A 27,478-nucleotide genomic window follows, 5' to 3' on the forward strand; every position below is an offset into this window, starting at 1 on the left:
ATTCTCGGCAGAGTAAGTCTCAAGACACCTACCACAACGTCTCACAGAAACATCATTACCGTTGTAGGAAAGAGATGCCGCTCTACACTTATATAATGTTGTCTCTCTTCCTCATTTAAACCAGTCTTGCTTTGAGAGGTGCTGACAAGACGTCAGGTAAAACATTGAAGCTAATTTAAAGGCCAAGGTCACCCTTAAAACCCTTGTTCAGAGAGCATTAAATGTATAAATTGCTTGTTTGTACTTGTATAATGTGAACAAGATCGTGTTCTTCAAATCGATTCGCAATTTTCACAGCTTATAAGATTGTTTCCGAGTAGGTACACAAATATAGGTAGCTGTCATCTTTTTTGAGTGAATTATTATAAATTGAAACTTGTTACCAAGTAAGAACGTTATTTTTTTTATGATGTTTGATGCGATTTGCTTTTGATGTATAAGAATGGCTCTGCGGTTCTCTGTATAGAACCATAGTTTCTGTTATGGATAATTTCTATAAATGTGATTTTTTCAAAATTATGTCTATTTTTTTAATTATTCTAAGATACCACTGACAAACGGAGAAAGAAAACATCTGGAGGAAGCTTGGATTAGAAATATTGATATCTGAAGACGCCAACACGCGGTGAGCTATACGGGAAGAGCCCTGTTCCTGTCAGTAGGATGTCTAAAAGCAGGTGTTGCATTGTAAATCTCTTTATGGGACAAGAGCTCTGTGATCCACAAATGCTTGTTTAAAGCCTTGGTGTTCCGGCAGATTAAATAACACAGCGTGCAAATCGACTTTGTTAAAATTATCTATTCAAATCCAGTCGCTAGATTAAGAAGAAGTAGTTTACCTACTAAGAATTGAATGTAAGTCTTACTCTGAACCAGAAATCCGAAATACGTAGAAATTGCTAACTTTTTCTGGAAAGGTTTTAAAAGAGAATTAACACGCCAATGGAAGATTAAAAAACGCAGTACACTTTCGCGCAACAGACGATTCCTAATGCTTCTACTAGAAAGCGCATTTAATCCCAAACTAATATAACCTGTTTTCCAAACCTCCTTTAAAGCTCAGTTGTCTATGCACAGCTTCACTGTAGCCTCAGTTTCCCGGCACTTTAGTCGCTGTCTCTTCAGTCTCTCGCGGTCGTTCGTGGAGGCAAGACGTGCCTACTCTATAGCGACACTCAGAAAACGCGAATCTCGGAACTTGGAACTTAGTGTTTATAAACTCAGAAATTTGTTAGTGTATTCATTTGTTTGTTGGTGTGTTTGTTAGTGATCTCTAAATTGGATTTTCTTCGATTACTTAATATTTTGCCGACTTTGTAAGTACTTGTTGATGTTTCGTACTTCATTTTATTTGTTGATATTTGAATCTATTTATGATATTTTTAGTAGATTAGATAGTTTAGTTTTCATTTATTGTTTAGTTGTATAGGAACGTATTTTGATATGGCTTTTTTTCGTTTTTGTGTCTTGAGTTTTTTTAATAATCCTGATTTCACCAAAGTTATTTTACTTCAGTTGCCTCAAACATATATATTTTGTTGAAATAGTCACCTCTTTTAACATACGGTGAGGTTTATAGGAAGGAAAATAGAAGAAAATAAAAAAGTACACTAAAAATTTTAAGGTCTTTTTAGGGCCCCATATGAAAAACGTGTTGAAAAAAGATGTTCATGAAATCTCCGCTTAAACACAAAATTAATTATTAAAAGTAGCAACGAATACTTTAAACTAAATTTGAATCAAATGAACACAGACTACAAATTAATAATTTTACCTTTCAATCTATACTAATATATAAAGCTGAAGAGTTTGTTTGATTGTTTGTTTGAACGTGCTAATCTCAGGAACTACTGGTCCAAATTGAAAAAATCTTTTTGTGTTGAATAGACCTTTCATCGAGGAAAGCTTTAGGCTATAAACCATCACGCTGCGACTAATAGGAGCGAAGATACAATGGAAAATGTGAAAAACAACAGGGCAGGTATAAATCATAACTTATATCTTCTACCCACGGGGACGAAGTCGCGGGCAACAGCTAGTTTAGTATAAAATGTTGCGAAATTTATTTAATACCAACCAATTTGGTAATGGTAACAAAGAATCTTTGTTAGCCAGACTCCCGGGGGATAGACTTGCCCTTCAGGCTCGGCCGGGAGGTAAACACATTTAATACAAAAAGCTTTCTTATGCTTAAGACGCAGTATGATGTAAACATTCGATTACATTATTACATGACTGCCTACATTAAGTGTAATGTAATGTATTTCATCATGATCTATAATGAATTTCACATCGGCTTAGAGAGCAATACAGATTTTTGAAAATGAAAGCTTCGAATTGCTAAAATGCACTGAACTGATAAGTGACGTCACTTGTCGTAGGTCGGTTATATTTAAAGTTTACAAAAAGTTTAATTGCGATCTAATATTGTCTAGGTAGGACCTTAAGGTTTAGACTCGAATTTAAGATACTAAATTTTTTCGACAACACTTAATAAAGCGTACTCTCCGTGAAACTGAAAAAAAATAACGTTAACTTTTTTTTTAGGTTAATCTTTAACCTATAAAGGCTACATTATAATCGGCCACATTGACTAATGGTTGTTTAGCCGTTACGCCGTAACGAGAAAATTTTCATTTTTACGTTCGCTATTTTTAATTTTTTGTATGTTAAATTTCTTGTTTCGGATATTACTGAGAAAGCAAATACTTTACGCAAAAATCAGTATCATATCTATTTAGTATATTTCAAACGTAGTATGACATTGTACCGTACTCAACGAAGTGACGTCACATTATCCAAAACGATAAAATTATTTCCTGTACTTATAATCATTATTATCTATATAACAATATACATAGTTGTAATCTTAACGACTGTGGACTGGATATTCTGAGTCATGTTGTTAGGTGGCTTTTAATAATAATCTGGTATTTGCCCATTAGTGAGCAAGCTTCGTTTGATACAGAGAAAAATAAGAGATCGATTATCATGGGTACAAATCATCGAATAACATTCTGCATGTATGGATGCATGCTTATTATGGATGGATTTCTCAATTATCGTCGTTTTATTTCTAAGAAAAGAATTTCAAGTTTTGGTCGAGTGGCGTACGCACCGGTTTCAAGGTGTCGCTAGCTCTGAGGTCCCGGGTTCGATCCCCGGTCGGGTCAATGTAAAAATTCTCATTTCTACATTGTCTCGGGTCTGGGTGTTTGTGGTACCTTCGTTGTATCTGAATTCCATAACACAAGTGCTTAAGCAACTTACTTTGGGTTCAGAACAATGTATGTGATGTTGTCCGCATTTATATATATATATTAAGAATAATTTATTTTGTTTTGACAATGAAAAAAAACCAGACAGGATTAAACCTTGCGACTCCTAGCTAAACGCGTCAGTCGCTTAACCAAGTAACCTACTGAGGTCACAGAACAAGAGTTCTAATTTTTCTATTGTATTCTGTCATTCCTTTAAATGAAGATAGTTTTATTTTTCAACATCTGTTTTGAAGTTTCTTCATAATAGGATTAAAACGTCTGCAAATTATTTTTAAATAGATAATAATATTCTTCTTATCACTTTAAATACCTACTACACACATGTTTTGAACTCTTGCAATAATGGGAGGTTTTACTATCATTCCAATGAACTACGATTTGTGGCGCACTCTGAATTTTGCCAATGCCAGGGTAGAAGACACATTACATGGTGAACAGTGGTAATTAGCGTGGTGACATATCGCTATGGGACGCCAGCTTAGTTAAATACGTGGCTTAGATAACTGAGTCACTGGTGACTTACAACCTCACTGCTGAATCTACTTATGATTAATGGCTCCGATTGCGTCCGAAACTAGTCGGGCGGTTAAGTAGTTGTATGTATTGACTGTTGGTCTAATAGTTAGTAGCCCTGACTGCTATATAGGTCGTGGGTTCGATTTCCACCGAGGATAGGTGTTTGATGAGTACGATCATTTGTTCTGAGTATGGGTGTAATTTATCTATAATGTGTATGTATTTAGAAATATTCAAATGTGTTTATTAAGTATTATTAGTACTGACAATACAAGCTTTGATTAGTTTGAATATTTCTAAATATATATTATTATTGATCATGAATCGACGCGAAAGTTAGTACAAAATATGAGAAAAGTTTTTTGCCAATAATTAAAATTTATTTAATCTCCATATGCAATCATCAATTTCAATTAATTATTTTGTATCCTCGTACTGTAACAGTCACTAATGTTTTTTGACATATTACTAACAGTTACTGAACCTATATTTAGCTCTACACGTGTACGATCCATGATCCGCGAATCGTAAAAATGTGGGGCCATTTATCAGGTTAGTTTTACCAACAGTAACTTTTCAATGTCAGCGTTCAGTGAGTACTGTCATTGAAAAGTAAAACTTGTAACTGATTACATTAAGTCGGAAATGCTTTGGGCATTGCAGTTTAGGTGGGACAATGTGCCTTTAAGAATGGAAAAGAATTAATGACGTCTGAGAGAATGCTATATGATTTCAACTGGATATGATGAGAGTGGAAGGTCTGTATCCAGTTAAGTTTGATTCCCGGCTAATTGGATTTATGTGAATATATTCACTCTTAATGTCTTCCTGGTCAAGGTTAACAAAACGTGCCTAAACTATGCAGGTTTTTATAGTAACCAATTAATAAGTTTTTCTTTTATTTTTGAACCAAAACTACTATTTACCTTCAACATTATAAAGTTACCATTAAGCCCCCCGCAATATACCTACTAATATTGAAGTCATATTGTGAGTCAATAAATAAATCACAAAATAATTAATCTTCATCCAATTAAAAATCAACGCATTTCAGTGCAATTTGCTCCAAATAGGCCTGTCCTCTCTGAGGCTCTTAACCTTTCGGCAAAGTTATGAAAGCCTTAAATTTTCACGTGTGACATAAACCATTAATTTTGACTAAGTCTCCATAATAAATGACACGATATATTTCATTTTTTTGTGCAAAATACAGCCTTAATAAATTTTTTATTACCCAAGTGAATATTATTGTTTAATTAAAGGAGATTAATGGATTAATAAATGGCTTCGTGTACTTGCGATAAAGGTCAATGATTGATTAAATAAAAAAATAGAAAGAGAGATAGAGTTGAGTAGAAAAATAGAACGTGGAATGTGTTTTTTTTAGCTTTAAGATCGGAAGAAACATAAGAATCAGTTCAGACTAAGCTCTGCTAATCAAAAATTGGATGAGATTTAGGAAAAAGTGATAACATTTTTATCACTTTTTCCTAAATCTCATCCAAAACCAAGGTCGTAACTTGATTTTGTTACTTACTGGTCAGTCTCGGCCAGCGATGCATGTACGTAATACTTCTTGTAGCAAAAGACACGTACGTCTACGAACGTGCTACGGCGTAGCACATACGTAGTCAACATTATTACGTTTTCGAGCTACGACGCAGTATTCTGCGAATAGTATTTGCTACAGATCTCTATCTTACTGCACATCAGAGTGTTGGTAAAACAGAGGGGAAATAAAAACTCTGTCAATTTTAGGAAACCTTGGAAATGTTATGAAACTTCTAAAACTAATTTGGAACAGATTGCTCGACAGTTTGTCGCACAAAGTCTTTTTGCCAGAAGTGACACTGAAAAATTGTAAAAAGAAAATTTGGTGGTTGGACATTCTTCGAAGTATGTCCCTGACGTTGTATGAGAAGTGTAGTTTCGAACACCTGGGGTTAAAATGGCAAAAAAGGTATTCTTTTGCATTTGATTTCTGCGATAGCGGATCCGATTCCAAAATACTGCAAAAGATTGTAGTTTAAACACACACAACATTCAAAACTGTATTAATATAAAAGTGATTTTAAATTAATTATTTTACAAGTCTTCGGAGAAACGTGAAAATCCTATAAAAATCGCTGTCTTATATTTTTCTCAACAAAAATGATAAACTTAATAAGGCATGAAACATCAAGGACTTTAAAACAGGAACAAGACGGGAAACAAAAAATGTAGCGAAAAGTATCGCATTTTAAATTTCTGTGCTTTTTTAAATGAAATCAAAAACTTTCTTCATACACCCGCCATATTCCCGCCGAGCTGTGGTCATATTTGACATTAATTGGCCAACTTTCCTTAAAAATGACCGTAAAATAAAACTTGTCACTTTTCATGTTTTTGCTACGTGTTATATTTTTTCTCAAAGCCAATACATGGCTGATATAAGAGTGGCTATTTCTGAACGCTTTTCGACGCTTTTAGAAGTTTTCTCACTTAAGAACGATAAATATACTTTAATGTCTCTTTACTATTTTGTGCTGAGTACGAAAAACTGATTCTAAATTCTACTGATGAAGTACTGAGACTGATTCACCAATTCTAGTACACAATTTTGAAAATATTGTATTAATTGTCAAAAAAACACGACACGAGTATTAAATTTAATATATTTAAAAGTATGTGATATAGAAATAAAATTAGTTTTACGGATTTTATCGCAGGTGTACCTTTACAGGTATCATAGTCACGGGCACATTTATTGCAATGTCTGACATTCGCGTAAACCTAAGAAACCTACTAGTATTTGATTTATTAACAATTAATAAAATAATTTGTACTACATTCGCTGGACCGCCGTGATGCCTCCGTGTACACACAATGGACAAAAATCTACAGCATGTTTAATTTCCGATCCGTTCTCTTATTTAATCAAAGTGAAACAGACGCGTGGTTTTTGGTACATTATTTAATTTAACACGATATACGCAATCGTGCATGTAGTCTGTTTTGTTGTATGGTGATTTAATGACGTCAACCGTATAGTTACTTCATTAATTTATTGAACAATATATTTGATTTAATTATTGTTATATGCGTAAACAACGACGATATTCGCCGCATGCATTTAATTACTGCACGGATAGAGGAATGGTTTAAGACCCCACGCCGACCTGCGTGGGTGCCGTGTTGCGGGTTTGATGCCCGCGCAGGATAAGAGTTGGCTGTTCTGAGAAGAACAGGAGTAGTTTTCTCTCCGAAAAAAAATCCTCTTCGTATTGCGTCCCACGAATCCATGAAAATGATCCCACGGGAAAATAAAATGAAAAAAAAAGTGTTCATGCTGGTTATAATTTTTGTACCGAGTCTAAATACGGTTTTTGCGTGCAAGAGAAACAAACATCCATACATACAAAGTATCGCGTTTATAATATAAGAAGAAGTAGGATATTCTTCACAAAAATAGTTGTCGTACAGGTATATCACAAGTTAAATTATGACGCGCTGACAGTACCTATATTTGTCGACGCAATGATACGAAAAAAATTCTACACTATTATTAATTGTTGACCAAATGTCTGATAAATACATTTTGAAGTTAGCCTTGACTGACACCTGCCTGGCTTACAAGATTAGGACTAACTATAGAATACAAAAAAAAATATTGAAAAATAATTAAACTACATGTGTTATGTTGATATTCAAAATGGAACCAATATGTTTTTTTCTTTGAATTTGAATCATCTATGATCAATCATAAATGTGGTATTTTAGGAAAGGTTAGGCTACATGTAGAAGACTCAGGATGAGCATTCATGACACACACATGCTTATTCAACGTGGGGATCGAACTCGCGATACGTCGCGCTCAGTTCATTTGCTCAACCACTGTGGTTATCCGCATAGTCTAGTGCAGTGCGGTAACAACTACTTGTTGTTTGGATTGGTTGTCAGAATTACAGAGATAAAATGACTACCGAATATCACAGTATTGCAGCCTGGGTCGAGAGCTTAACAATTTTACTGACCCGATAGGCGCAATAATGTTCATATTTATTTTAAATGACAGAAAACTGGTCAAGTGCGAGACAGACTCGCGACCCTGAGGGTTCCGTGCAAATTATGAACAGAAAGAACTAATCGGTCGGGCCACAAATAAATTGTTACGTAAGCAAATAATCACAAGAACCTTTTAGAAGAAAGAAACCATCTAGAAAATAAAACTGTTTAGTTATTATGGTTCATGCAATAAAGCCGGACAGACAGATAGTCGGACAGTCAGCGGTGCCTCCACCTTTTTTATGGGTACGTAAATCTAAAAGCAATAGCTCGACATACCTATATTACGTAACATTTTTTTTATGCAAGTAAACAAAACATGATGTTTACGCATATAAAAATTATAAATCAGAATTTCAAGGTTGGTTCCTCTCCGCATAACTTATCCAATTACAGTAATCGGCTTAGCTAATCCGGCGTTAAATGTATTATTGAATACAAAGTATTTTTGTACGTCGCCGTTATCACTTGGCTTATTTTTATGATATTTGATGCGATTAAATGTGGTATCCGACATTTTGTACATTTTTCGGAAGATAATATGATATTTTTACTGAAAATGATGTCGAGAATTTGAATGAAGTTAACTTTGATTATGACAACCTTGTCTGGGTCTGGGTAAAGCGTGTTCTTTTTTTATTTCGTTTTATAAATACAAAACAATTGTTGCTCGCAAATCAATTGTTTTATCTGTCTGTCCGTCTGTCTGCCTATCCGACCGTTCGTTAATTTAAATCCCGCCATAACAAAAAGTACTAAAAATTAAGATCGAGGCAATAGGCTTGTTATGGTCATACATTTATCAGACAACCGATTTTTAATTCGTACGAAGTCCTCTGTTTCGCAAACTTGCATTTGACCAGCTCTTTATATCAAAAGTTTGACTAACAAAGGCATATCTTAATAATATAAATTCAGCTGGTTTTATTGATCCCAGTTAAACCATTTCGTATTTTCGCAATTTGGAGATAGACGGGTAAACTGTGTTAAGCTGACGGATGAAATTGAGATTCGATAGTGAAGTCGGCTCAAAACCAATCGCATCTCACGTCTCGTCCAGTGGTTCATGCATAAATTAGTCTTTGATTCCTTCTAAGATGACTACAAAGGAGCCAAGTATCAGGACATAAAACAAGAGCTGTTACAATTGTGGGAAAGGGACGGTGCTCTACAAAATGTAGAGCGCCATCTCGCTTACTCTTAAGGAGTTATAAGTTAGAGGTGAGTCGCTGGTATTGGTATAATATCACTGGACAGATTGAATATTAATTTAATTTAAACAATAAATGATTTACGATGTAAGAACAATATATATCTTATGAGTAGGTAGGTACTTCTTCAGTTCATCCAACTTATTTCTATTGTAGATCTTGTTTCAGTCCGTATTTCCACATGTCCAATAATTTAATCCTTTGTAAACTGAATCCGCGCTTGTGTGAGGTTTAGCTCTTCAGGAAAAAGGGGCGTGACAACACATTAATGACGACATTTTATATAACATTGAGTAATCATGAAAATATAATTTTAATCAGTGTATTATAAGTATAATAAAGATTGTGTAAAAATAGATATTATTACATATTTATTACCTTTGTCAGTCTATATTTTACCAGCGGCTGCGTTTGTACCCACTGAAGCAAATATTAAAAAAAATCTAGAAATAAGGCAAAAACATGTTGATCTACATTATGAAGCACTACATAAATATTAGATGAGTTTACGTTATGATGAGACGTAGCAAACATACATAGTTATATACTTAAAACTGTATGTTATTGGTAGGATTGAATTTGGATATTCAAAAGGTAGAAACCGTACCCTGTTACTAAAACTCTGACATACATATATCCGTCTGTCCATTCGTCACTCACTAACCTATATCGCAGGAACTGTGATAGACAGTTTATTTTTTACATTTAAAGTATTTTGCTAACAAAAAATACTTAATCTAAAATATATTTCTTTTGCCTATTTTTACGGAAACCACAGTGTCACGTTTCCGATGTCAATTCACACTTGACCGGGTTTTTTGTATTATGTTATTTTAAATGAATATTATATAATATCATTTTACCTAGTATAGGCGTAGAGATGTCAGCTGTTCTCGCTAGTATGTCAATCTAGTTCTGTTGCCTAACAGGTGTCTTAGTAGATAACTCGATGATCTACAGCCCGCAGTGCAGTTGACGTGGCAGCATAACACTAGATTATAGCATCGTACACATGGTAAATTAATATTATTATACATACTGCACTTTTTTACAGCTGGGTAATCGTATGTGTTTGTATAATAAGATTTTTTTAGTTTTGTCGCTTGATATTTTGATTGCCTGGTTAGACCTGTTGTCAGACTTTTCAAGCTTCCGACTACCTGTAACGACTGTCAAAGATGTAAGCATAACAGCCGGGACCCAAAATTTAACGTGCCTTCTGAAACACGGAGGAACTCGTTATGACAAAGATGGTCACCCATCTACGCACCAGCCGCGTCAAGCATGGCTTAACCTGTGATCGTTTCACTTATGTGGTTATAGCTTAGCCACGAGCAAGCTTTAGTGCAAATCAATCGATCTGAAAACCGTTCGGTTACCTAATCGATAAGTCTGTTATTTAATGACTTCTACGTAATATTATAATTAAAATGAATGATTTAGTTTTTAAACAAAATTAAATTTGAATCAATCCATGAATAAACCATTCATCTTGACTAAGCCTTCAATTAAAGAGTTTAGCTTAGAATATTACAAAATAACGAATTTATTTAAAGAGGTTTTTAAATTATACATTGCATAACTTTATACAAAAATTCATAAACAAGTTTTATTAAAATGTAATATTTTTTACTAGAAAAACAACTGTTCACAATTGGGTACATTTTTATTTAACAGCAAAACAGTGAGTTTCACTGTGTAATTTCTTACGATACTTGGCGACCTGCGGCAAACAAAAAATAAAATTATTAAAAAATCTACTACTGCAACATCAATGAAAATTGTTGCCTAAAATGTTTTTCACACCCTTGGGCGAGGCGTGTTCTTGAACTTAGAAAAACCTTAACTAATAAACATCAAAAATCAAGGTCGACTGGTTAAAAGAAGTTCTAAATCAAAACCATGCCTTGTGATAACATTGTATGGAAACAGCTCGAACCTGCAGTGTAGGTTACTTTTACCGAATTAAATATCTCAACGAGAAAAACTAAAACAGTAATCACATTATCTACATATTCGACATCTTTCACACATCGCCACCTAGTTTCAAACCAAGCAAATCTTTTATTATGAGCAGTAAATTACTGATAAACATGTATTCTAAATACACACACATTCAAGACAAATGACAATCAGACACGGAACAAATGATGGCGCTCACCAGTATAATCTACTTGTCATTAACAATTTACGTACGCAATCATTTTAATATAATACCGTAGGTATTCGAGAAGTTTAGTACAAAGGAAATGCTCATTAATGTTATGAAAGAAGACATAAGATTTGAATCTGTATTGGCAGGCTATAATACGAACTTTAATCATGATGATGATATTATAGTTATTATTGGACCATTTCACTTTAATACTTCCACTAGTAAAAAGTAATGCCTGGAAATCTGTGGCAATTAAATAACGAGTCCGATCGTCGAAATAAATAGGTCGTGTTAATGCGCTTTAAAGGTTTAAAATAAAATGTTGGTTACCCCTGGATTCAGCGTGTCGTGTCCTGAATTCAGTATTATTTCATAATTTGTTTCAGCTTTTTGGATGATGTACGTGATATCGTACATTTAAATGATGAACGCTCACCTTGACCTGGTTTTGTTGTATTTTTTTATTTTTGTTAACCCTAGCTGTGAACGGACGCTTTAAATGAAAAGTGCTCCATATTGCTTCGAGTTTTTGCGATGGTTTTAAAAACTTTTTTTATCGGAATTGCGCTGTTAGTTGACTTGATCAAGTCAATACAACAATAGCCGAGGAAGAGAAAAATACATGTTTAATTAAAAATCACATTACATATAATACCGTATTAACCGTTGCTCAATTTTTACTGTTTATGCTCCTAGTCACCACAAAAAGAAATACATCAGTCATCAGTGACAATTTCTATTAAATTGCTATTTCGATTCCTGACAAGCCTAAGTACCGGAGTACTGACAACGAAACTTAGTAGTACCGTTTTTACTCTTTGAGAACGGAACTGTAACAATCCTAGATGTAATTGAATTTTTCATAACCTGTACCTAAATAAAATGAAATACATCTTCTAATATATAAAATTCCCGTGTCACGATGTTAGTTACCGTACTCCTCCGAAACGGTTCGAGCGATTTTTATGAAATTTTGTATACATATTGGGTAGGTCTGAGAATAGAACAACATCTATTTTTCATACCCCTAAGTGTTAAGGGTTGCTCACACTAAAAAAAAATATTTTATTTTTGGAACGAAATTGTTTGTTTTTATTTTTTTTATAATGAGGCATTAAAAATACATACAACTAGAAAAAAAAAATCGGCAAAACAACGTTTGCTGGGTCAGCTAGTACATATATAAAAACAGTGTATTGTATCAATCAAATCAAATACAAAAATTGGATTTCCATAACTCTCCAGGGGTAAAATAGATATATACAAGTACCAGGCTATCATAAAACAGAGAAGCAGTACTGTCACGTAGTACACCAAGATGAAGTGCTAAGATTTTGAACTGTCTAAAGTGTCTAGGGAGCGCTGTCAACATAACTTGCTCTCTCTAATGTTTATTACTGAAATGAAAAGCGGCTTCATGTATCACCTTTTCTAGCACGAGTAATTTGTATTTTAGATAGCCGAGTGGTGAGATCACACCCACTGAGCGCAACGTGACGCGGGTTCGATCCCCGCGTAGGACAAGAATGTGTGTGGTCCACGAATCCTTGTCCTGAATCTGGGTGTATTGGTGCATGTGACTTGAATGTTTGTGAAACCCCCCGCGACACAAGGATTAAGTTCCATAATGCGGGAACCGTTTTTTAAAAAACATAACAAATAAACAAATTTTTAGCGTCTTTATTTTATGGGTTAGCGATTTTATATTCCAATGTTTTGGGTTCGGGATTCCTCATGATGTTTTCCTTTCCCTTTTGTCAAAGGTATCTTAGAATAAATAAACTAACATATTACTTTCAAGAAGTCACATTAGTGCGCACAGCTGCTCCTCATCCATTAATCTTCAATTCTTTTTGAGTAATGATGAAACTTTTTAGCGACAATTTTAAGATGGCCTGTTTTATTATGATTGATCGTCCTAGTCAGACAATATGTGAAGGTTAATGTAGTTCCAAGAAAAATAGGACGTCTCATTCGGCTTTTCAGTACTCTTACGTTGTCTCTGCACTTATCCTGAGCACAGGATTTAACTCCTTCGCCGGATTTACTGGCGAGAATTTCAAAATCCCAACCAAGGCTCCGATTCTGCTATTTACAACGGCCGATGAATGAATGGCAGTCGAATTACATTTGAAACTATTCCTAGTCTGTTAAACTTTTTGCAAACACAATAATTTTAAATTCATTGTATTGACCGTACCTAAATGTTATGCTGAATACCTATCCAATTGTTGAGTTAAAATACTTAGAAAAATACGAATAGTACGAATTTAATTTAAATTGCCATTAATTCATCGGCTTTTGTAAATACCAGAATCGGGGCCCTGAGTAAAGATCTTTTCGGAAATCTTTCCTTCGTTGGATGCCTACCATCATTTCTTGAAGGAAAACATGCAGTAGTAGAGAAGGACGTTGCTCTACGCCAAGTATTGCTATCTTGCTTCCACAACGGCCACAATCATACTTAAAGAATTGGTAGTCGGCAATCTGATTTTGATTTATCGTTTAGAAACCATGTCTTAAAACGTCAGAGTGAAAAGTTTTGTTAATTATTTTATACAGGAACAGCCAACACGTTTTCTAAAAATAAATCGTGATTCAGCGCTTTCTCTAATAAAAATATATGGCAGTAGCCTTACAGAATGATTAATGTGGCCACAAATTTAATTAGACTTTTAGTCACGAGGTTCTGAAAGTTGAATATTTATGTCTACATTCAGTAATATTTAAAGTTTTAGTATTTCTTTGTTTTATTTTACTGCTTTTAAGATTCAAAATTTGTAAACCTATGTGCATAGTAACTTTGATATTGTTTGAAAAAAAAGGTTCAACTCTGAGTTGGATTGGCAACACTCAGGGTTCTATAAAAATAGGCTAAGTAAAAATAAAATTAGATTTTTATTATTTGTTGTCATGGCAACAACAGAAATACAATGTAAAAATCAATTTGACAGCTAATACAGTTCATGAGATACAGCTAGGTAGTAGACAGACGAACAAATCGCAGATTCTTAAAAAGGGACGGGTATTTTTTTTCTTTAGCATCCATTTTCCTTTAAGATGTTAAAATTATTTAGTTTTCTGCAAGAAGATTAATCTATTTTTATACTAATGGTAGTGAACCATTTAACAATCGCTGTACGCCATTGTACCCAGACTCTTACACATTATAACTGCTTAATTTCACTTCATAACATCAAATTTTACGAAGCACTTTTTAGCGCGACTCATGTTACGAGATTTTCCTTTGTCCACTGACCTTCACTTGTTTGCTATTGCTGAAATGAACGTTCCTACAAAACGTGGACTACAAAAAAATGAAGTGAAATGCTGTGATATAAGGTTACAGTTTCAACATTTTGTATTTTTTAAGGAACTTTTTCCACACGTGTTGATTTCAAAATTTAATGAAATATATTTTACGTGTATTAAAATTTGGTTACAAGATAGTTGTAATAACAAGATAAATTTAGTATTTCCAAAAATAGATCGCTCGAGGTATTGATTGAGTAATATTGTTCAGAAATTCTGCTCCAAGACCTTGAATAATGAGCTCTTCAAGCTGGGCTAACGTTATTGTGGGAACTAGACTCGACTCTAGAGATAGCTGTCAAGTTGAGGTCATCACGCCAAACCCACCCCAGCATTTGCGAGATCCACAATTGCTGTCTGGCTGTCTTTGACGAAGAATTGGATCCATGATGATAAGACAGTAGTATGTAAATGGTGTTATAGTAACAGTATATTATATGGTATTTGTTAATCTATATACGGTAAAACGGGGTGAATAGAGTTTCAAGGGGTGAATAGAGAATAGTGTTTTTAGGGGGTTACATGAATATTTTCTTACATTAAAATGCTTAGACACAGTTACTTTATGAAATACTTGTGAGTTTGCGTATAATCTTTATGTTTTTTTCTAGTTGAACGTCCAAATTTTAATAAAAACTCTGTTTCTATCCACCCCAAAAAACCCTCTATTCACCCCGTTTTACGTATATAAAAATCAATGCCACTTTTCGTTGTTACTTTATAACTCAACAATGCCTTTACCGATTTGGCTAATTTTCGTCTTGAATTATTCGTTGAAGTCCAGGGAAGGTTTGTACGTAGAGAAAATTAAAAAATGTCTAAAATCAACATCTTTCTATACTCCCATATACAAACAATTTGTACTAATACACAAAAGCCAATTTGACGTTAGTTCTGTCAAACAAATTTAATGTCATCATTATGTCATTTCATTTTATCAGTGTGTATTAAAGGGATTTTATTGTCAGATTGTTTGTATAAAACAATGGGCAAAGCGAAATATGTATTGTACTTATTTAAGCCTCTGTACTCAGGCAAAGACACTAAAATAAAACAATACTGAAAACTCAAAAACAATGGAATATCAAACTTATTTCCTAGAAATAAGGTCGTTAATATCATGCTGTTATCGGAATATTTTTTCCAGACTAAGAATAAGCTTAAATCATTTTCATATTTATAAAATGTCAAAGTTTAAAGAAAATTTCCCCTGGTCACAGAAAAAAGAAGTCAAATCAGTCAAGCAAATATTTTTTTCTCACGGTACTCGATAAAACACTTGAAGCGTATTTATAATATTTATTTCACATTAAGTATACATCTTTAGGATATTTTTTAAGACATTTCCACGAATAAGTATGAGACAATACTATTATTTTCCTATAAAATTGGTCCTAGAATTGTAACCAATAAACGGATGATGGACATGTAATAATTCTTAATAAAAGGGTCAGTTCAGGTTCTAGGAAATAACGTAGGATTATCTTAAACTTATTGGATTTATTTTGTTTCACAATCGTCCGATCACTTCAACACGAGGTAAAAGAATAATGTCCGTTACAACTGAATCCGCGAATGAATGAATCGTTGGAGTGACAGCTTGTCAAAAACGTCACTAATGCCAAGAATGACATCGATGTCAATCCAACATTCACTCAATATTAAGGATATTTAGTACAAAGAACATAGATGCTTATAATCGATTCTTACAGCTCGGCCATCCTTTTCAGTGTGGGTCCTCACACATGGCAACTTATAATGATACAATAATAATCATAATACTACAAACACCATATCATCTTAATCACATTTTTAAATTCAAATCTCTTTTATTCAATTTTGGTTACAAAGTAACAACGCACTTATAAATGTGTTTTTTTTTTTTTTTTTTTTTTATGTAAGTTAATAATAAAGATATTCTATAGATTGTATAAGAGGATGCAATCGTTAAACTGTTGATTACCTATATCATCTCAGCCTATCGCCGTCCACTGCTGAACGTAGGCCTCCCCCAAAGAGCGCCAACCATCCCGGTCCTGGGCAGCCCGCATCCATCCGCTGCCAGCCACCTTCTTCAAATCATCGGTCCATCGTGCCGCAGGACGTCCTACACTACGTTTGCCTAAACGTGGTCTCCACTCTAACACGTGTCTGCTCCATCGACCGTCTGTCCGTCTGCAGACATGGCCGGCCCATTTCCACTTCAGCGTGCTGATTCTGCGAGCAATATCGGTAACTTTGGTTCTCTGGCGGATGACTTCGTTACGAATTTTATCCACCAGAGATACCCCGAGCATCGCTCTCTCCATCGCACGCTGAGCAACCTTGAATTTATGGACCAGGCCCACGGTGAGTGTCCACGTTTCAGCTCCATACGTCATTACGGGTAGGACGCACTGGTTAAAGACCCTGGTCTTAAGGGATTGTGGTATCGACGATTCAAAGATATGACGTAGCTTCCCGAATGCTGCCCAGCCCAAACGTATTCTTCTGCTCGCTTCCTTCTCGAAGTTGTGTCGCCCCAGTTGGATGGTTTGGCCAAGATATATGTATTCTTGCACAACCTCGAGAGCAGCGCCATTTACGACCACGGGTCTCGGAAGAACAAGGCCATTGTACATGACTTTAGTTTTATTTAGGTTCATTCCGAGACCCACACGTCGCGAAGAATCGCTTAGGCCGTTAAGCATCAGCTCCAACTCCTGCAGAGATTCCGCCATGATGACTATGTCATCTGCAAATCGCAGGTGTGAGATGTACTGACCGTTGATGTTCAATCCCCGTCCTTTCCAATCAAGCGTTTTAAAAACGTCCTCCAATGCGTTTGTAAACAGTTTCGGAGAGATTACGTCTCCCTGTCTTACTCCTCGACGCAATTGGATTGGTTTTGTGCTCTGTTCTTGTACTTGAACGGTCATTGTCGCGGCCTTGTACAAACACCTCAGCACCTCGACATATCGGCAGTCCACGAGACATCTCTGCATGGATTCCATCACAGCCCAGGTCTCGACGGTGTCGAAGGCTTTTTCGTAGTCCACATACGCTAGGCATAGAGGTTGATTATACTCCTCTGTCTTCTGTATAATTTGCCTTAGCGTATGTATGTGGTCCACGGTGCTTACCGATTACCTATATGTGATATATTATATTCTCAAGCAATTGTGATTAATTATTTACAACGGAACAAAATCAAAAATAGATTTCAAAGCACATAACAACCTTAGTTGTCTAATAACTTCTAGTCTTATCTGTAATCTGCTAATCATTCTTAATCAGATACAAACATTTATGTATATAATATATACTACACACTTCATAACCTCTCGATCGCATTACAAATCACACACAAATCTGTGCAGGGGCACTAACGCTTGCAACCTATACCAGTACAGTCTGTCACGATCTGCGTCATCTATGCAAGCAGCACTGACGCTCGCAACCCATACCAGTACAGTCTGTCGCAATCTGCGTTATCTGTGCATAAGCGCTGACGCTCGCAACCTATACTGATACAGTCTGTCACGATCTGCGTCATCTGTGCTAGCAGCACTGACGCTCGTAACCCATACCAGTACAGTCTGTCGCGATCTGCGTCATCTGTGCTGAACCTAACGCTCGCAACCCACACAGACTGATCTGCCAAGATCTGCGTCATCTTTGCAATTTTCATTGACGCTCATGACTCATGTCAGTGTAGTCTGTCACGATCTGCGTCGTCAATTCAGTGCATTGATACTCGTGACCTATGCTGATATGCATACATACAAAATCATATGCGATCCAACATCAAAATCATAATAACATACACGTACAAGTACCTATCTTACAATTTTTAAATATCATTTATCGCTTTCACAATCCGTATTTACTTTGTCGCTGTCGTTTTCGCTATCGAATTCCTTAAAATTTAACCAGGGGTGTATTTTATCAATAGAGACGATGTTTTCATATTTATTTCTCCCTTTTCTTGTAAGAGGGGTGTCTTCTACTAGAAATCTATCGTTGGGTAATGTCTTCACAATCCTATAAGGTCCATGAAATTTGGCCATGAGTTTCTTAGACTTTCCTATCCTATCCTTGTCAAATGTTGTCCTTTCTAACCTAATAAGATCACCTTCATTGTACTTAGTTGCCAATTTCCTATGCTTATCATAACGATCTTTAGCTATCACTTGTTCTTGCTGAATTTTACGAACCGATTCATTCCTCAGATCCGTTAGATTATCGCCGCTAACTCGGTCTACGGTTTTATCGATTGCATCACTTAATATATTCTCAGACATACTTTTAACCTTATAACCAAACAGTAATTCGGAGGGACTTTTACCCGTTGTTTTGTTAACCGTCGTATTTAGCCCTAATTGTACATCATTTACATACTCATCCCAAATATTATCATTCTTATCGTGACACTTAGTACTAAGAGCATCCGATATGGTTCGATTGAATCTTTCGACCTGTCCGTTCGCTCGCGGAGTCGCCACAGCGTTCAAGATGTGTTTAATACCGGCATCACCTACAAATTGTTTGAATTTGGTACTCGTGAAAGACGTACCTCTGTCCGTTATCAATCGAGTTGGTGCCCCAAAATAACTAAAATAGCTCTTAAATACTCTGATAGTAGTAGCAGTTTTTGTATCTCGGACAGGGTTAATACTAATAAACTTGGTAAATGCGTCTACGATTACTAAGAGATACATATTGCCCCTCCGCGAACGAACAAACGGGCCCAGATGATCCGCATGTAACGTGTGGAATGGGATATCAGGTTTTGGAATGGGGTGCAACAGTCCTTCTTTAGGTCCTCCCGGTGTTTTATGATACGCGCATTCCAAGCATGCGTTTACGTACTTTTTGGTAAATCGTCTCATTTTTGGGAACCAATATGAATTTTTAAGTCGTTTCAATGTTTTCTCATAACCGAAGTGACCGATGTCATCGTGATTCATTTTTAACAGTTGCCATCTTACGGTTTTTGGAACTACCCATCGCAATCCATCATCAACTACTCTGTATACATAATTACCTTTTAACTGGTAATTTTTATGAACGTCAACGATGAATGCAGTGTCCTTGCCCGATAATATTTCCTTAATTCTTTTGATCTCATCATCACCGCTTTGAACGGTCGCAATCCAATCAGACGTGTCTACAGAGAGAACGTCGATAACGTGTGTGGTATCCGAAGTGGTAGGCTCATCAACAGGAGCACGACTGAGGGCATCAACATGTGACATTTTTGAACCTGCGCGGTATTCTATTTCGCAGTCGTACTCCTGCAATTGTACCCACCACCGACCTATTCTAGGAACTAGATCCCTTTTTGTCATAGTGTACCGAAGTGCGTTACAATCTGTTACTATTTTAAACTTCAAACCTAATAGATAAATACGAAATCTATTTAAGGAGGCCACTACCGCAAGTGTCTCTAAATCAAATGAGTGTAATTTTTGTTCGTCAGCTGTGGTTTTCCTACTATAGAATGCCACTGGTCTCATGAGTCCATCAAGGCCACGTTGCATAAGTATGCCTGCAATTCCATGTTTCGAAGCGTCTGTGTGTAACTCCGTTTCTAATTTGGCATCATACAACGCGAGTATAGGTCTCTCTACTAATTTACTTTTCAACGTTTCGAATGCTTGTGAGTGTTCATCAGTCCATTTCCACACAAACTGCTTTTTTAATAGATCCGTCAAAGGTCGTGCTATCAGAGAAAAGTTCTTAACAAAACGCCTGAAGAAACTTGCTAACCCGATAAAGCGCCTGACGTCATGGACATTCTTAGGAGTCGGAAAATTTGACACAGCAGTTATTTTACGCGAACCTGGCCTTATACCTGAACCACTAACTTCAAAACCCAGGAAATCTATCTGTTTATAAAAGAAGAAGCATTTTTCTAGTTTAAGAGTAAGGTTTGCCTCGCGGAAAACTCTTAACACCTCATCTAATCTCTGCAGACCCTCATCGAATGTGCGCGCGGGAATTAAAATATCGTCCATAAATATTAACGTATAGTCAATTTTAGCTAGAATTCTGTTCATCGCCCTTTGAAACACCGACGGGGCATTTGTCAATCCGAATGGCATTCTTTTGAATTGGTATTGGCCATCAGGAGTTACAAAGGCCGTTTTATCCTGGGAGCCTTCTCCTACGGCTAACTGATAGTACCCAGATGCTAGGTCTAGACTTATGAATAGTGAATTTCCAGCTAAGCGATCCAATTGGTCATCAATCAGTGGAAGGGGAAAATGTTCTTTTTTTGTTTTACTATTTAACGCACGGTAGTCAACGCAAAGGCGTTTATCCCCAGTCTTCTTTTTAACAAGGAGGACGGGGCTAGCATATGCGGAGTTCGATTCACAAATAATGTCGGCATCGATCATTTCCCTTACCATTGATTTCACTAGTTCCCTTTCTGGATATGATAACCGATACGGTCTATAAACAACCGGTTTCGTATCGATTAACTCAATATCTATTTTGTCAACATTCGTATAGCCCAAATCCGATAAATTACTCGAGAAACACTCGTTATACTTCTGTAATGTATTTTTCAACTGCTGAACTTCACTATCACTTAAATTTTTATCATAGTTTACAGTATCACTTATTTTGGGGTCATCGAAATCTAACATATTAATGTTTAAGCACATATCTGTACACATAGCACGTGTAATTAATACCCCTTGCTCTAATTTTAATACGCTATTTGACATATTTTGTATGAGCAGAGCACCAGTTCCATTTATTAGGTTATAGTCACCCGGCATTAGGTAATACTCACCTCCCGGGTAACCCCGTAATGAACCATTAACATATACAGTACCCGAAAAATTTATGTCACTACTAATTCTTATTACGCAAGTATCGCGCGGGGAAATTGTAACGTCGAAGAGAAGTGAAAGTCTCAATTTTGTAGGCAAAGTGCGGCTGAAAATCAGAGAATCGCTAGTTTTCGTGATAGTTATACCTGGTATCTCAGTAAAACTATGACCAATCAACACGTCATACTTAATGATACTATCTTCAACAACATAACAACTAATCGATTCCTCTATGCCTTGAATTTGGATTTTGACTACCGCTACTCCGAGTGGTAAGACAACATTATTACCGATTCCGCGCATTGTAGGTAGTTGCTCTGACGACCATTGTATGCCTAAAATATTCGCTACGCTACGTCGCAATAATGTACACTGACTACCCAAATCAATATATCCTTGAAAAGGTTGGTCATTTACATTCAAACTAATGAAATATTTATCATTACTTGTGCTAGATATTGCATTCAGTGCCATAACCGATTTTTCCTTGTTAGTTTCTGATTTTGAAATATTATTAGTGGGTAGTTTCGAACAATCAGTAGTTAAGTGTCCTAATTTATTGCAGATAGTACATTTCAAAATTTTCTTATTACAATTGAAACTGTAATGCCCTGTCTCGTTACAATTATAGCAGGTAATAGCTTTAGTACTGTCATTCGATCTATTTAATTTAGTGTTCAATGTTTGTTTATCTGAACTACCTACATTTGTCCTTTTATCAAAATTGTTTTTCAACCTATTATCTGACTCCCGCGATTGTTGTTTAATAGACTGGAAGTATTTTAAGACCTGTTCCGGTTCATCACATTTTGTTGCCTTAGCGCCCAATCTCAAGCTACGATCATCCAAGCCGTACAGCAAACAATCCACTGCGCGTTTGCCTTTTATCTCGCAACGATTTAATAGGTTAATTTTTTGGTAGTAGTACAGTTCTAACGAATCGTTATATTTCGCCCTCTTAGCTAACATCTCCGTTAAAAGTTCTGCGTAATCATCACTTGACGGGAACGATTCCGTTAATTTAACCCTCCATTCTGACCACGAAAACGACATCGACGGTAGAGCTTGATACCATGTTTTGGCCACCCCACTCAGTTTCGGTAACGCGTAATGAATTATTTGATCTTCACCCCATTTATATAAGCGAGCACATTCTTCAACCTTGTTAAGCCACATACCGATGGTCTGGCCTTTAACCATGGGATCAAACTCTGGTATAACGTTACCTAACATAGGAAACTTATTGCCTTCTGGTCGATTATTGGATATCGATTTAAATAATTCCGCTAATAATGATTGAGTACTATCTCTAAACTTGGAACGACTCACGTGATTCTCCTCCGATGATGTACTCGAACAGCGAGGTCTACGGCTCCGGCGCTTCGATCTCGAACGACGACGACGTCTAGAGTGCGAACGGCGCCGATGCTTCTTTCCCGAATGTCTTCGATGCTCCGATGCAGACCGGTGTCCCCGATGTAGCTCCACACTCTCTCTGCCTTGCTCACCATCGTCCTCTCCGCTCGAAATGGAGTTGGTCCTGTGACGTCTCTTCCGTCGTCCTTTGTCCAACGATTCCTTTCTTAGGCCTCGATCTTGAGAGTCTTCATGAGATTTACGACGATAGCGTCTTTTGCGGGTTGATTTGTCACGTCTACGAGGCGTACCTTCATCATCGCTGTCCATGGTGCAGTTCACCCTCAACGAGATAGATTGTTCAGGATGCGCTTGGTGCGGAAATAATTAGTGGGTTTTGGTTATCCCACTTCTGAACTAAAAGGGTCAGTTCAGGTTCTAGGAAATAACGTAGGATTATCTTAAACTTATTGGATTTATTTTGTTTCACAATCGTCCGATCACTTCAACACGAGGTAAAAGAATAATGTCCGTTACAACTGAATCCGCGAATGAATGAATCGTTGGAGTGACAGCTTGTCAAAAACGTCACTAATGCCAAGAATGACATCGATGTCAATCCAACATTCACTCAATATTAAGGATATTTAGTACAAAGAACATAGATGCTTATAATCGATTCTTACATTAAGATAAATGTTTTATTTGCATAGAATTTTAAGAAGACTAGGTGCTTTAATTACTATAACAAAGGTCTTAAATTTAACTAGCTGTTGCCCGCGACTTCGTCCCCGTGGGTAGAAGATATAAGTTATGATTTATACCTGCTCTATTTTTTTCACATTTTCCATCGTATCTTCGCTCCTATTAGTCGCAGCGTGATGGTTTATAGCCTAAAGCCTTCGTCGATGAATGGTCTATTCAACAATTTGGACCAGTAGTTTCTGAGATTAGCGGGTTCAAACAAACAAACAAACAAACGAACAAACAGACTCTTCAGCTTTATATATTAGTATAGATTTAAAAAATACTTAAATATGAAACCTTACCTACTTAAAAATAGAACCTTAGTTAGATGTCTACACATACTTATATCACGTGATTTTAATTGGCATATAGCACTTGACGACAGAACTGAAGACCAAGACAGTATGACAATTTTTCAGAACAGAAAAAGAATGGGAAACTTTAAATGTATAGGAAGACATTCCTCTTCGGCACGTGACGTGTCTTTGACTTTGCAGTTCAGTACATTTGAGCAATTCTCCCACACGCAAGGTTGTAAGAATGCATCTCGTATATGTACAGGCTCTATACAACGACTCACTTTAACTGGAAGCACGCCAAAAGTTTGTTCATCATTTATTTATTTATTTTTATGCTCCAAGGCGATTATTGTAAAAACCAAATCCAATTTTATTCAGTCTTCATAAATTATAAACGTTAAGTCTTGTGAAGCAAAAAGCCTGCGCTCATATTAAAAAGTGATAAATGAAGCATTGAATTCATACATATATATGCATTCATATGGAGTGAGTTAGACATGGCGTTGAAAATAAAGGTACTTAGGTACAAATGATAAATACGATCTAGACAATTAAAATTCAACGTGGAACCCAAAAGTCAGACTGAAACCTTTAGTAAATAAAACTCGTGAACAAAGTTCGATGCTTCCAGAGAAGTTCACGCATTCTTTAGGTACAATGGCCTCCATTCATTTTAACGCCTTTTAAATAAATAAAATACTAATTTGAAAATCAGCACTAATGTAGTGTTCAATAAAGAATATTCTATCCCATTCTAATAACAACTTTGTAAAACTGTACAATACAGTGATGGCCAAGTTCAAGTTCATAATTTCAAAACCCAGATATTGATAACCTTTTCGAAAGAATATGCTTCAATTACAAAAATATATATCCAAAGTAATAACGAGGTGAGGAAACCGAAACACCTGTGATTGTTTTAACAGTGTGTTAACTTTAGAGGCCTAGGGGTTTACACTTTGCATAAAATAATACATTACTAAGCATAAATAAGAAGACGAAGACAATTAATATTAAAATTAGATGGCAAATTATTTGGAATGAATAAAAACTCAAATTTCATAAAATAATTGAAATTTAATAAATCTGAACGTGATTCAAAAAAAGCAATTTTATTTCTAATCTTATCATGCTCAAATATAGCATAATGTCATTTACAAAAAAAAATATAGATTTAATTATTGATCCCAGTTTTTTCACCTATTAACAATATGTATAGTGAATAATATTCCATAAATGAAGCAAAGTATTTAATCTCCCAATCATTTATATTATTATTCAGAATACATTGCGCTGAGTGTACGCGCCTGCACCTAAAGGCAGACACGTGTATCGTTCAATTACTCGTACATTTTAAACGACCGGTGACCGCAGTGTTGTATTAAGGGAAACTGCTGCACTTTACACTAAGCACACTTAGTGATACAATGCAGGCTAGTGTGATATCGTCTCCACTTCTCAAGGTCAGCATTAGATAATGACTACAAGATTACGGATAGCCCAGTGGTTAAGGTCACTATGCCAAACACATCGTACGCGAAGTTTCGTAGATTCGATTCCCGCCTTGAGTGACCATTTGTGTGGTCCATTAATGCTTGTGCTGAGTATTGGTGTCCTTGTTAATGTGACTTGAAGGTTTGTGATAACTCCACGACCCGTAAAAACATTAGAGCAGAAGTCAAATAGATTCAGCTTCAAGTTATAATTTATTATTTAACCCGCAGTTTAATTCGGATAAATTGAAGGTGAAGAAGTTGAATTAAAATACGGACTGTTGAACGTTAAAGTTTCAGCTACCAGCAAAAACTGAACAGCCAGTATACTACTTAGGTAACAATTTAAAAACCAAAAAAGCTAGTGAAATTATTGCTGCTTTGGAAGTGTGACAGTGCACTACACGGTGTATGCTACTTAATGGCAGCCGTCTGAGTAATTTAAAATTCAGTATATTTGAGCAATTGGATCAGCGTTAGTGCCAGTAGCGATATCACTTAGCGGGTTTCATAAAGCAACGGTTAAATTAAAAAAAAACAACGTATAATATTTTTCTCAAATCAAATTTAAATTGAACAAATTAACTACTGTATACTTGTTTTTATAATACTTATATCCTACAGATCACCATTTGCAATGAATATTGCTTTGAGTCTCCGTAATTAAACGTATCGCTGGCTCCAGTGACTGGGTTTAACAACCCGACAAATGAGGCTTGAGCTAATGACCTATCTAGACGGCCATCATCTATTATAATACTTTGGTTCTGTATATAAAATTACTAGCTTTTGCACGCGGCTTAATCCGTGGTTATGAAGACATAAGTTAGATTTTTTTTAAATAGTATTTATAGTTTCAGGGTGTACAACCTTTACTACAAAAAATATTTAAATAAGAAAATCGTTGATAGAATCATGGTAACGAACAATATTGAATCTACCAGCTGAAATATTAAGGTATACTTACGCTCGTGTAAATTATGTTAAACACGTGGGGAAATCAAGTTCATGAATAACATCCGCCTTCTTACGCCAAACTGTAGGAACGAGTAACTAATAAAATAACTAAGCAACGAATTTTTAATAGATTCTATTATTGGTAATTAGAAATATTATAACATACACAACATATTATAACATATTACAACATATTAGGCAAAAAAAGCTGCTTAAAAAAGTTGATTAATAAATTCTTAAATTATAGATAATGACTAAGCTGCAATGCTTGTAAATAAACTGAAGAAGACATTTCTATCCAGCTAATTGTTCTGCTCACAAAGAAATGCATCCCGACGGGGTATTTTTCCCAGATGTACCCATATTTTCAAAATAATTACTTTTTATCCCGAAAACAAACTCCATAACTTGATCCAACTAAATTTTGTTTTCTTTCGTTACAGAAAACCACCTCTCCAATGATGACATGAAAACAAAAATGGCGCACATGCTCTACCTGCTATTCATCGTGCTCATAAAAATCGGGACATCCATCGAAGATGAAGCTAACATGGTCGACACTGATATATCCAACAGCATCGCTATCGATGACTATTTAGAATACAATAAAACAAATGAGTACTACGATTATAACACAACAGAGATCTTGAGAAAACCAATCAGCGTGACGAATGACAATCACAAAAAATGTGACGTCCTCAATTCCACATTAGCTGAGGACTCGGATTTTATCCCGACGAAAATGTTAAGCTCTGTGTACCTAGAGAATCATTCGAATTTGACGTCAAACCTGATTGAGGCGAAGCTGTCGGCAGATGGAATGGAGATCGATGGAGTGAATCTGTTTGATGTCGTGAACAGTGACTGCGGTGGAGCCAAAGTGTGTCCCAATGTGAGCGGGAACTGGACCAACGATAACACTATAACTGTTGGATTTCTTGGTGCTTATGGCAGGAGTCAGGTATGTACAAAATGTGTATATCAGCAATGGTCTAATAACGGTGTCAGATATACAAAACAATAATATTTGATACGTTTATATTCTTGATTAAAAAGTTTTAGATTCTATATTAAATTGAATGTAGAGTTCGTCAATATTTATGGCAGTTTGTAAATCTGACTTTGTTTAACGACTTTCGTTGCAAACCGTACTTATTACTCTAGACCTAATCTTAACTAGGAGGTTTTTCTTAATGATCCAATATTAAAATGGTTTTATTTAAAGTAGGTCTTTTAAAAACATCAAAATTACGAATACTCATAAAAAAACCAAGACCTACTTT

General features: G+C 35.7%; 1 protein-coding gene across 4 annotated transcripts in view; it reads left to right on the forward strand.

Annotated features, from left to right (window-relative positions):
• The first annotated feature begins 1,146 nt into the window (after positions 1 to 1,146).
• Positions 1,147 to 27,478, forward strand: part of LOC113492203 (guanylate cyclase 32E-like) — a 122,230-nt gene continuing 95,898 nt past the window's right edge. For 3 of the 4 annotated variants that reach the window (XM_026869561.1, XM_026869563.1, XM_026869564.1), the window contains exons 1-2: positions 1,147 to 1,316; positions 26,639 to 27,156. In XM_026869561.1, coding sequence (XP_026725362.1) covers positions 26,662 to 27,156 — 495 coding nt within the window. In that variant the 5' untranslated portion in view covers positions 1,147 to 1,316; positions 26,639 to 26,661. Of the gene's footprint in view, positions 1,317 to 26,238; positions 27,157 to 27,478 lie in introns of those variants that run through there. The other variant, XM_026869562.1, reaches the window with a different exon arrangement.

Source organism: Trichoplusia ni, chromosome 3 (genome assembly GCF_003590095.1).
Source record: "Trichoplusia ni isolate ovarian cell line Hi5 chromosome 3, tn1, whole genome shotgun sequence".
NCBI classification, from domain to species: domain Eukaryota; kingdom Metazoa; phylum Arthropoda; class Insecta; order Lepidoptera; family Noctuidae; genus Trichoplusia; species Trichoplusia ni.